This window comes from Rhipicephalus microplus, chromosome 7 (assembly GCF_043290135.1).
Source record: "Rhipicephalus microplus isolate Deutch F79 chromosome 7, USDA_Rmic, whole genome shotgun sequence".
In the NCBI taxonomy this organism is placed as follows: Eukaryota; Metazoa; Arthropoda; class Arachnida; order Ixodida; family Ixodidae; genus Rhipicephalus; species Rhipicephalus microplus.
In genome coordinates, this window is record NC_134706.1 from 81,887,322 (window position 1) to 81,898,783 (window position 11,462).

At 45.3% G+C, this 11,462-nt stretch overlaps 1 protein-coding gene across 1 annotated transcript in view; it reads left to right on the forward strand.

Moving 5' to 3' along the window:
• LOC119180412 (Ecdysone-induced protein 63F 1) overlaps positions 1-9,506 on the forward strand; it is a 131,345-nt gene extending 121,839 nt beyond the window's left edge. The window contains 4 exon segments of the mRNA XM_037431606.2: positions 1,087-1,220; positions 2,272-2,383; positions 9,185-9,195; positions 9,197-9,506. Coding sequence (XP_037287503.2) covers positions 1,087-1,220; positions 2,272-2,383; positions 9,185-9,195; positions 9,197-9,400 — 461 coding nt within the window. The 3' untranslated portion in view covers positions 9,401-9,506.
• Positions 9,507-11,462: the final 1,956 nt, after the last annotated feature.

An 11,462-nucleotide genomic window follows, 5' to 3' on the forward strand; every position in this document is an offset into this window, starting at 1 on the left:
TACTTTCGCATCAACCTCCACGAAAATGGGAAGCACGCTGATAAAAACGAATAAGGTTACTTTTCCTTCAGTGGTTAAAGTGAGGAAAATGCCTCAGCGTATTTCAATGGACAGGACAATGTCAGTGTTCAGGAACCCTAGACGATACGAGAAATCAACAGCACAGCTACGCAGCAGTGCTGCAGGCCTCGTAGATCGATGGTTTATGCCCGCAACAAGGCCGACTTTAAATCGGGAGATGATTCTCAGTACTCTGACTTCCAGAAAAAAAATACTCTCAACTCAGCACAAAACGCCCTAAGCGCCTAATATTGAATTCTAATGTCGGAGTCATAGCAACCTAAGGATTCTTCGAACCAGCACTCGACTCTGGCGTAGAGCAACGCCTACAAGTCTACGACTATAACACAATCTGGGCTGCCGGAGCAGTATGTGGAGCGAGGTCGAAAAGGAAATCCTCGAGTAGCCCGGAATACCTTGCGTGGAGTATTCCATTCCGCTAATTCCACTGTCGACTTCTTCGTACGCGGTTGTTCGCTGTCACTCGGCGACGAATCGATTAGCTCAGCCAGCTATGTCGTCCACCATTAGTGCGAAAACATGCGGCAGCGGCGGCATTTCTCAGGTCGTTCATACAGCGGTTCAACACACCGTTCCGTCACCGCCGCGGAAGTACGGCACGCCGAGTTTCAGTTCACTCCGCCGATTTTGGTGGAGCAACTTTTCCTGCTCCTCGGAGCCACTTCCGCCCCGATTTCCCTCCGACTCTCTGATTGGAACATCTGACTCTCGTCCTCACTCTGCCATTGGAACACACTTGCCCCAAAAGGAGCAGAAAAACTTGCTCTGACTCCGCCATTGAAATTCAACATGAGTGTGCATCATGACCACATCACGTGCTTAATGATGCTCTATTCTGCCTGAATAAAAAATATGCCGTTATGGCCAAGCTCTCAAAGCTTCCGACTAGAAGGCTAGAGCTTAATTCCTGTTTTTTGAAAAACCTTATTTGTTGACATTTATTTGCCTACAAACGTCATTTCACGGAATTACTCTGCTGAGCCTGCGCCGCCTTTTCTATCGCAGATGATGGCCTTATCAGTGAAGACGAGTTCCTTGCCTGGATGACCGCACAAACGAGCATCAAAGATGACGTCATGGAGGACTTGCTGGCTGCCTTCAGGGTGTTTGACAAGGACGCCAACGGTTACATCACAAAGGTATCTCTCGTTCACATATCTCTTCCTATGCTACTTCTGTGGTTCCAGCGCCGAACGGCATGGAATACAATTGTAGACGTTCATTGCATTAGGTATTCAAAGTACTAGGCACTCAGACTTTCGACATGGTTTACTGTCAAAACGCTTGTCCCACTAGCCTTCATAATTTGTTTTACCTCATCACCTGTATAGTGAGTTTGCTTTATATAGCCGGTATGCCTTCCATTTGCTCAAATTTGCACTACCGAATGTAGCTCGGCCCGATTTCTTTATAAATGGTAAGGACGCAACCCAACTAGACAAAAAGGGGGGAGACAGAATAAAACATCAATCCACAATTCAGAGGCAAGACAGATATTTGAACAGTCAGTGTCTGTAGCGTCCTGATCCACGACATTTAATACACTCCTTAATTCGAACAGATGAACATGCTAAATGCCTCGCTTAGTTGAGCTTGGTATTCACGGCTCTGTTCAAATCAAACATAGAAACCTGAGACACTGTGTCTTTTTTTCAATTTAGTAGGAAAGTACTTTTCTATGGACAGCTTCTGCCCGTCTTGCAGTTTTTTTATATGTGCTAATGCACTCTGTTTCTGCAAAACCCACTCATTAAAATTGAGCAGAGGTGCTGGGGAAAGGTCACAATTTTAACTAATAGGAGATATATGAAATCAATGCGTATCAAAGGCATGAAGACACAAACGTACGCTTCTTTGAGTATTCACATATATTTGTAGACTCCAACTAAAACATCACTACCACTTGCGCTAATTACACTACCTATTGACCAGATTAGAAGGCAACATAACTTAAGTACTCACTGGTACCAACCCATTCAATTTGTGCGAAAGTGTGCCATCAAGCAAAATATATATTCACTTCCATATTATCTGACAATGAATGACGCAGAAAAGATGGCATCGCTTAGCTATGTAATAGTTTCGTATTAACTGTTATGATGACTGAATATCGCTTATTTGTCCAATATTCCCGACAAAAACAGCGGTTCGGATCCCACTGACGTCACTGCATTGTAATTCAACACGCAGGATGAGCTGAAGCTGGCCATGGAAATGATCGGAGAGCCCATGTCCGAGGCGCAGCTGGATAGCATGATTCGAGCCACGGATATCGACAATGACGGAAGGATAAACTACGAAGGTGGGCATCAGTGTATGTGATGCCGGGATATGTGTTTCGCATGGGCGGCCACGTTAAGCAAGCGTGTGAATACGCATGATATAAGTCAACAAACTGCTTCGAAAACCGAGCACACCCACATGTGATTATTGACCGTTGTGCTCACACTGTTTCCTGTTTGTATGTGCCAAAACGACAGCATTGCTTTGCTTGCCACCTAACAGTGAAATATTTTTCTCCTCTTTCTTATATGAGCATTAACGGGTACGTGGTGAAAAGTGGAAAGCGAGAAACTTCACGGAACATGTTTGGAATGGGCAAAGGCGTTACATATAAACTTACCACGTGCGTGAAAAAGGAGCGGAGATTGAGAAAGTGTGGTAGAAGAAAAAACGACGAAGTGCAGATGACAGCAACAAAATTGTTTTTCGCGCACTGGCGAAGTGCATCTTAGAACCTACGAAGAGAGAGAGAGAAAGAGCTCTTTATTGAAAAGCAGAGAGCTTAGCCGGCGTGTGTATATCGCTCACTCGTTACTCAGCCTGGGAAAGGAGATTGGAACTGAAATACAAAAATACAGAGAGAAAAATCTTTAAAACTTAAATTTAAAGAAAGAAGTAAATATACGGACATTTTATTGTTTCTTGGGCGGGGACGTGTGGTGACAGAGTGACTCATTACGAGTTTGCAAGGTGCCAATACAGTTTGCCTAGCCGACCGATATTGTTCAAATACATGAATAAAAGTGTAATCGCATGTCTCTGCTGCGTGAAGTTGGTGAAAGGGCCCAAGACACAGTCATCTGATAAAGATCGCTGGGTTAACAGATGCATGCAGTGTTCATAGAGCGCACGCTCATCGGTATACGCTCGACACTCAAACAAGATATGCTCTACAGTTTCTATGGAGCCACAGTTATTGCTGTATGGACTGTCTACTTGACCGAAGCGGTACCGTAAGTTGTTTCCATAAGCCCTGTTCAACTGGAGACGATAGTAGAGAGTTTCCAGGTGTCGAGGAATTCGAGATGAGGGTCTAGTTCTTAGATGTGGGTCGATAGAGTGGTTGAAAGCATAGTGATACGTCGGGAGGTTCCAGAGCTTTTTTTTTTCTTCGGAAGCAAGCCTTTTAGCCAGCCGGAAAGCATACAATTTAGGGAAGTAGGTTAGCCTGTAACTTTGCCTTTGAATTCCTTTCCGGGTTGCTTCATCTGCTTTTTCGTTGGCCAGTTTACCGCAATGAACCGGTATCCATTGAAATGTGACAGCATGACCTGCGGTAATAGCCAAGTGGTGCAAGTCGGGCGATAATTTTTCTTTAAGAGGCTGAACACTATTTGTAGTGCTGCCCTGGAGTCGGCGAAGATCACCCATCGGTTCGGCGTTTGACGCAGGATGTACAGGACTGCTACTTTAATTCCATTAAGTTCTGCTGCCAATAATGATGTTCTGTGTTGTAGCCGATAAGATAAACCTTGTCCTGTAGAGGGGACATAGAGGCCGTATGACGACATCTCCTGAGTAGTTGATGCGTCAGTATAAATATGAGAAAGCTGAGTGTAATGCTGGGCTAAGTAGAAGAGAGTAGTCTGCAGCGAAGCAGTATGTGCAAACAGTCTCTTCGCTTCATTGAGGCCTGGTACGTACCGTTTAATATCAAGAGGTGAAAGCGTCCAGGGAGGAAATCTTGGAGGCACTAACTTGTTCCGCTGTCTAATAGCAGTAAGTTTCTGCATTTTTACAGCTCGGCTGAATGCTGAATTGTTGTGGATGAGATGTATGCGGCACAGAAAATGCTTCTTCCTATGTAAGATATGGCGGAAATGAGTGTGCCATATTTCTTGAGGGTAGATGACATCTAACGGTAGACATATACTGCTTCCGATGCAGATCCCTATGCTGATGAGCTCTTCGGAAGGCCCAGACAGATTCGTAGGCAATTGTTTCGTGCGGCTTGTAAAGCTCTCTTGTTTGGTGGAGATATTCGGAAAATCACCGCTAGGCATGGTATGCAAGGCTCATTCGATATACGTTCTCTCAAGCAGGATCATCGAAGGGCACTTACATACCCATCGTGTTCCCGCCACGAATTTGAAAAGTTGTAATGCTGAAGCTATTCTCGCTTGAAGTTTCTTTACCTGAGGAGACCAGAAAAGAGTTCTGTCGATGGCTATTCTGAGAAATCGCTGACACCATCACCTAAGGTCAGTGGCCGGCCAGCAAGGAGGAGTGGATACTTGGTCATTTTCCTTATCGTGAAAGTGATGGATGTGCTCTTTTTAGGAGAAACGTGCATGCCCCTGAGATCCGAATACGTGGAGAGGTTCCGTAAAGCTCTTTGAAGGCGTTGTTTTGCAACAAAACGCGAATTTGAAGCACTCCAGATAACGTCGGCGTTAATTGTAGTGAACACTCCTCGCAGCAATATCTTCGTTACATGTATGAGGGTGATGTTTAAAAGGAGTGGACTGAGCACTGCGCCCTGGGATACGCCCTTCTACACTGCTTATAACTGTGTGGGACCGTTTGGAGGGCACATATATATCTTCCGGTCTTTTAAATAGCACTCAATTCTTTTATACAGTCTTCTGCGAAGGCCAAGACTGACCATGGCTGCGAGAATGGCATGGTGAAAGACGGATGCTTTGATGTCGAGGAAGATAGCCATTGGGATTCGTCCAGCAAAGATATCATCTTCCAGTGAAGAGACTAGGTTGATGACATTATCGATAGCTGATCTGCCTTGGCGGAATCCGTTCATTTCTTGTGGGAGTTTGTCGTGGCTTTCTCTAAACCAAGTCAGTCGTTTGTGAACCATCCTTTTCATAAGTTCGCCAATGCAACTCATCAGGGCGATGGGCCGAAAAGAGGCGTAGCTTGTCGGCTGTTTTGCACGTTTCAAAATGTGCACTATTTTAGCGAGTTTCCATTCTACGGGAACCACGCCAGACAGTTATGAAAAATTATAATATTCTGGGAGTCGTAGGTGGGAGTTGTGGGGTAACTTTGCGATGGCTTCATAGCTTATTTCGTCGTGATCGGGTGATGGGTGCCTGTTTGATTCGCTGATTGCGCTGTTTAGTTCTTCAATAGTTAAAGGAAAATCTAATGCTTCTCGTGACTAGTCAGACTTGTTGCTTGCGGAAGGGCTCCAAGGTATTTAGGTTGATAATAACAGTGTGCAGTATTCTTCTGACAGCTCTTTGATGGATTTCTGTTCGTGAAGGGAAAGTGTGGTGATATGGTGAAGCTGTTGGTTTGGCGTGAACATGCCTCTAAAGACGCGCCATATTTTGGCTACCGGTTGACAAGCATCAAATGTGGAGCAAAAATCGCGCCATCTTTGCCAGCTATGTTTATCCAGGAAACGCTGGATATGACGTTGTGTCCATCAGCAGGCTCGAAGGTCTTCAAGACACTTTGTGCACAAAGCGCGTGTACATGCTCTTAGGCAATTAGACATTGTCGTGAGTAGTTTTTTGTGTTCTTGGTGGCAGCAGTGATTCCTTTCCTAGCGGCATCTTTGTATGCATTCAATTCTGTAGATCTTGGAACTAATTTTTTAAAGACATCTTCGCACCAACAGCTGATATCATGATTGGGTAGTGATCACTCCCCCGTGTTTCCAAGTCGGTGCACCAGTGAAAGTTAAGGGCCCTTAAGATTGTTGCGAAGAACACGTCGATGCTACTGATAGTCTAAAAGCCTAGTCAATATGTGACACTGCCGTCATTCAGAGGTTAAACGGAATATTTTGATAGTTCGGCGAGCTTGGCTCCTCGCACACACTTATGTGAGCTGGCCCAAACATTATTATGGAATTGAGGTATCCACAAATTATGTGTGGAAAAGGTGCTCTTTAAATTAAATTTTCAAGTCTTGAAGCGTAGAATGGCTTGCCTGACTGCAGGTATACTCCAATGAGTGTGTATTCTTGTTTACATATTACTGTGATGGCGCACACATCTTCATTGTCGTTGTGGGGTGGGATGTCGATCTCGGAGGCCGGAATATATCCGCGAATGCCTATCAGCAGTCTGCTGAGATTGTCAAGTCGTCTTGAATGATGAAAATAATACCAGTTCATGCTGAAATGTGGCCCGACTCGTGATTCGGAGATGACGATGAAAGAGAATAAGTGCGTTCGCACTAGCTGTTGGAAGTCCGAAAGCTTTGAGCGAAGCCCGCGAGCGTTTCGTAGGAATATGGTGCATGTGCGAAATATTTTATGGCTTGTGAGCTCAAGTGTCGATGTCGTTGGGGAAGCCATGATTGCTACTGTGAAGAAATGCTCCCCTGCGGTGCGTAGAACGTCGACACCAGGGCTCCATTGCAAGGATTGCTTCTACCTCTGGGAGACTTCTTGACGAGAGATTCGCTCGGACAAGGGCTTTGAGGACTGCAGACAACTTAGGAACCAGTATGCGTGTGACATCTTGGTCGGTGTTTCTGTGTCGATGTCTCTCGCAGATCTCCTTGTCGTGTTGCGGTGACTGACACTGGTCACAATAGTGCTGGCTTGATGATTCTTGTGAGCACGTTGCGATGATTTTGATGAAGACGAACAGCCCACGGATTTCCCACGTTTCTTTTTAGTAACATCTGCGTACGTGTTACCGTATGTCTTTTGGCTTTGTCGTGGTTGTTCCTGAAAGACGTCTTTCATACTCGTGAATGCCACATCAGGGTTAGGCGGTGGTTCATTCCGCCTTGGTGGTTTTCCTTGTGCTTGCTCCAACGTGAGTGCTAGTGTAGCGGCTCTCTTTAATGCAATATTCATATGAAGTAGGGTGTGGACCGCCGTAGTTTGCACATTTAGGTTGTGCTCTTGAGGTGAAGTCTTTGTGCGAATGAGGTCCAGCACACACTTTGCACCGCACTGGGCCTGTGCAGTGTCTTGATGTGTGACCATGCCTTCGACACTTGTAACACTGTGTAGCTGCCCTAACGTTTTGGGCGACCGGGTAACTACAGAGACCAAGCGTAACTTCTTTAGGTAGTGGTGAATCCTTGCCAAATTCCAAAATTACAGATTCACGACGTACCTCTCTGACTTTTCCTCCCTCTTCGGGTGTGAAGGTGGTGAGCCTCCTCACTGAAACGACACCTTGATCCCGTAGATAGTCTTGTAGTTCTTCATTTGAGTAGCTCAGAGAGACATCTTATATTTTTCTATAGTTAGCCGTGTACGAGTACGCAACTCGGGCTTCTACAGCCACGCCAGCCAGTTCAGTCACAGTGAGCAAACGGTTTGCAGCAGGCAGGATTGGCACAGTAACCACCAAGCTTTCATCCTTGTGGAGGCGATGGTTGAGAACTTTCTCTTGAGCCGACGTTACAACCGCTGATGTCACAATTTTAGTGTTGACCTTTCATAAGCTTCATCCTTTCTCGGTAGGTCGGAAGATGACAGGAACGCCAATACCTTTTTTTTTTCTTGCAGGACACAACCGTGAAGGTCACTTGCTCCATATTCTCTCAATTTTCCTCCGAAACATCAGAGCTGTCCTGCTCATTGTGAAGTTGCTTGTTTACAGGGACATGGTCTGTAGTTCTCTCTACAGAGGCTGTAGGAGTAGTACTTGCCACCGCCGCCATAGGTGCGGCATCGAGTGCATCTGGCGGTGATGTTCCTGTCGTGGTGGGTATGGTGCAGCGCGCCTCAAAATTCGCTTCACGTTTCTCCAGATGTACGGGAGCCTCCGGGTCGTTACGGGTGGAGTGCGAAGCCCAGGAGAGCAATAGGGACTGTCAGACTGAGAATAATATCGAAAAAGTAGGAACTGGCTTAGCAGAGCCAATCCATTGGAACTTATTCATGTTCTTCTTAGAACCCACGTAGAAAGTAAGCTGCGTCATTGAGATGTCATCCTTCAAGTATCGCGACAATTCCAGCCGCTTACATCCCTGCGGTGAAGTCAGCCACTTTATTTTCATTAACTGTCCTGACAGCTGAGTCACCCTCATATTTTGTCAAGCTATATTAATATATTGTTTGTATATAATAAAACTCCTAACGTTTCAGTTTTTAGGCATCCAATTCGACGAACAATTCTGCTATGCTTCGTAGACTTTTCATTATATTAAGGTCAACTTTGCACATTCCGCTGCAATATCGAGTGTCAAGCACACGAACACTATAATTCTCAATGTTTCTGCGTATGCCTCTGGTGACCGGAAAGAAAAGAGCTTCGCACGTCCATATGAGAAGCTTCAGCGTAAGCTAAATCTTGTTCTCACTTTCAGCATCCTTAGTAGAACTGACGTAATTAATTTTCATACTTCACCTAATGCAAAGCCAAGCACGCCACGTTTGTCACTAATAATAACGTACGTACGGGGGATGATTTTCGACGGTTGAGGCTACTGTAATGTCGTAAGACGTCTCTGCTCTAAACTGTTCTGTCAACCTGCATGGTGGTCTAGTGGTTTCGGTGCTGTAGTGCTGGCGCGAAGGTCTCGGAATTGAACCCCGACAACGGTGGCTGCATCAGGATGGATTCGGAAAGCTAGAGACCTGTTTGCTCAATTTATGAGCAAAGCAACGAACCCCAGCTGATAAAAGATACCGGATCCTTCCACAGCCCCCTTTTTTATGAAGATATCATGGTTTGGGGGCAAAATAGCCTCACAATGAAACTATTCTTTTCGCCCATTGCTCAAAATAGTGTCGACACTAAACACTTCTCTATATCCGAAGCCAACCATCAAGCTTGAAAATATTCTCTGCACAGTTCCGTGCATATTACAAATAATCTCTGATGGCTTGCGATGTACTCTCCTATGTGAAATGCATTCTCGCTTCTCCTCTCCTTTCTTGCAGAGTTCGTCACAATCCTGCTATAGCGGTGTCACATGTTACCATCCCTTACTCGATGCCTGCCATAAAAGCCTTAACTTATTCGAAGATGCCTTCAATCATCAAGATATACTCATCGCAAAACGGCACGGACCCGACCACAGTGGTTCTCGGCAAGGCATTCGCAAGGAGCCTCGTCTGCAGTTCGGCTTCTCGGGCGGCTGTCCGCTCCGTCCATGACACATGTACATAGAAAGTCTTATCTGCTCAAAGAGTGTGTTGCGTAAAATCAATACCCGGATGCAAATAAAACTTGCTCCACAAGTCCGACGGGAGAAAATAACGAGCATGCTACATTCATTTCGCATTACCAGCTGAGTAGTTTCTTTTTGCCTAGTTCTATCACTCAGAACAAACACCGTGGCGATGTAATAAGCGGAGTATGATAGAAAGGAATGCTCGGAAGGCCAAACCTCGCAACGGCTATTTTTACTTTTCTGATTACACTACCTCACAGTGGGCACTAGCATCAATACAAAGAAGAGAAGGCAGAAACGAAGCACAAACGCAGTCACTACAGGATGACCATCGTCAGGGCTTCATTTCTTAATGCATTTTTGTAGTTTTTATTGTTAGCGCAGAAACACTTGTAGTTTTTTGCAGTGATGTCCAGCCATCTTTTCTTTTTTCAAAAATACATGCTTGAGTGTTCCTAAGACGCTACTTGTCGGCAGGTAGCGAATGAAGATTAACAAGCTCCTGCACTCACATTTTGTGTAAGTACGTCAGAGATATTTTTCACTTACGATTATCCTACGTTTCTCGACGTACATCTAAACCTAACAGGCTAGATGCACGTACTGGAGGAAATGACACAAAAACGCAGTTAAAGGCGTCTTCCCCCCACCTAAGCGTGCGTTGCGAAAACTACGAGGGCTCCGGGGATTCCATAGGCTCCATGGTGTTGTTCCGTCGCTCAGACAAGATTATGTGTTACATTTCTGTGGCTTGCCATACTAAAAAAGAAGATCACAAAATGTGAACCAGACGTCAAAGGCACTAGAAGATAGAGCGGTATCTTTTTACTGTTATGAGATCTATTTTCGGGTCAAGCGCAGTTGCATGTTGTCCACCGCCGCCACCACCGGTGTCCGCAGCTACATCGCGCGACAATTTAAAAAAAACTTCCACCAATGACACAGTGGGGCTTGTACCCGGGTCCGCTGGGCACCGGCCCAATATTCCACCACTGAGTTACGCCAGTGCTTGTAACGTGTTGTCAAACTTGCCTTTGGCAGGCTCGATGTCGGGAAAGCAATCACGTTAATGTGACCTATAAAGCGTAAAACAGCGAAAGAACAACCAGTCGTCGCATACTGCGAATAGCTGAACGAGTGGGCCTTCCGGTGCTCCAACTCATTGAAAAAGCTTGTTCTTGTTCCCCTGTTAACCATGGTGCATACCCACTTCAGCCATAATTCCTCTTCGTCGTCAGCAGCTGCATAGACAGTTGGCACAAAATTCCTTGCAAGTGTTTAGCGCATACCACGCTTCTCAGAAGAATGACGAAAAATAGCATAGCTTACTATTAATGCCTTAGCGTGTGTACCAAGCGAGTGTGCTTGCAGTATTTACCCAGTTAGGGTTTTGAAAAGGCTCTGAAAGGCCGCCCTTCTAGCTTTCGCTGTGACTGTACTGCGCCTACCACACAGGCCTCGCGTTTTTTATGTACCTTACAGAAAACAATGACACACTTGTGGGAATAAAATCCTTAGTGGTAAGATAGGCGCAATTCGGCTCTGTAGACTTCGAATTATTGCCAGGTAGTCTGCCTGTATAGGAATCACGTGAAGAAAAGAATAATGGGTCGCTTCTCCATAGGAATGGGAGGCAAATGAATGTAACAGTTTTAAAGTATTCGAGATTTTACTGTTTTTACTGTAGTTACCTGCTTTTTAAAAGTTAGATTAGGCCATATCGAGGATCTCAAAAAAAAATTGACGTGAAGTCCATAGAAAGCGATCGCTTGTACAATTTGCTAGACAATCAGGTATAATCTGGGACGTACCCGGAGAAAATACGGAAGCTTTTCGGAATGGCAAGTGCTGGGCGTGCACCTACAGGATTAACTCTATAGGGAATGCTACTGGGAAAGTCCTAGCGCAACAAGGCGCCCATCATAGAACGCCATTCGCCGAAGAAGGAGTTTGGTCCTTCTTAAATTTTATGACGTGGGATGAGTGCCTACTCTTTCACGGCGTAATTTTAAAGCACAAGCTGTTATGAGATCACAACTCAGGTC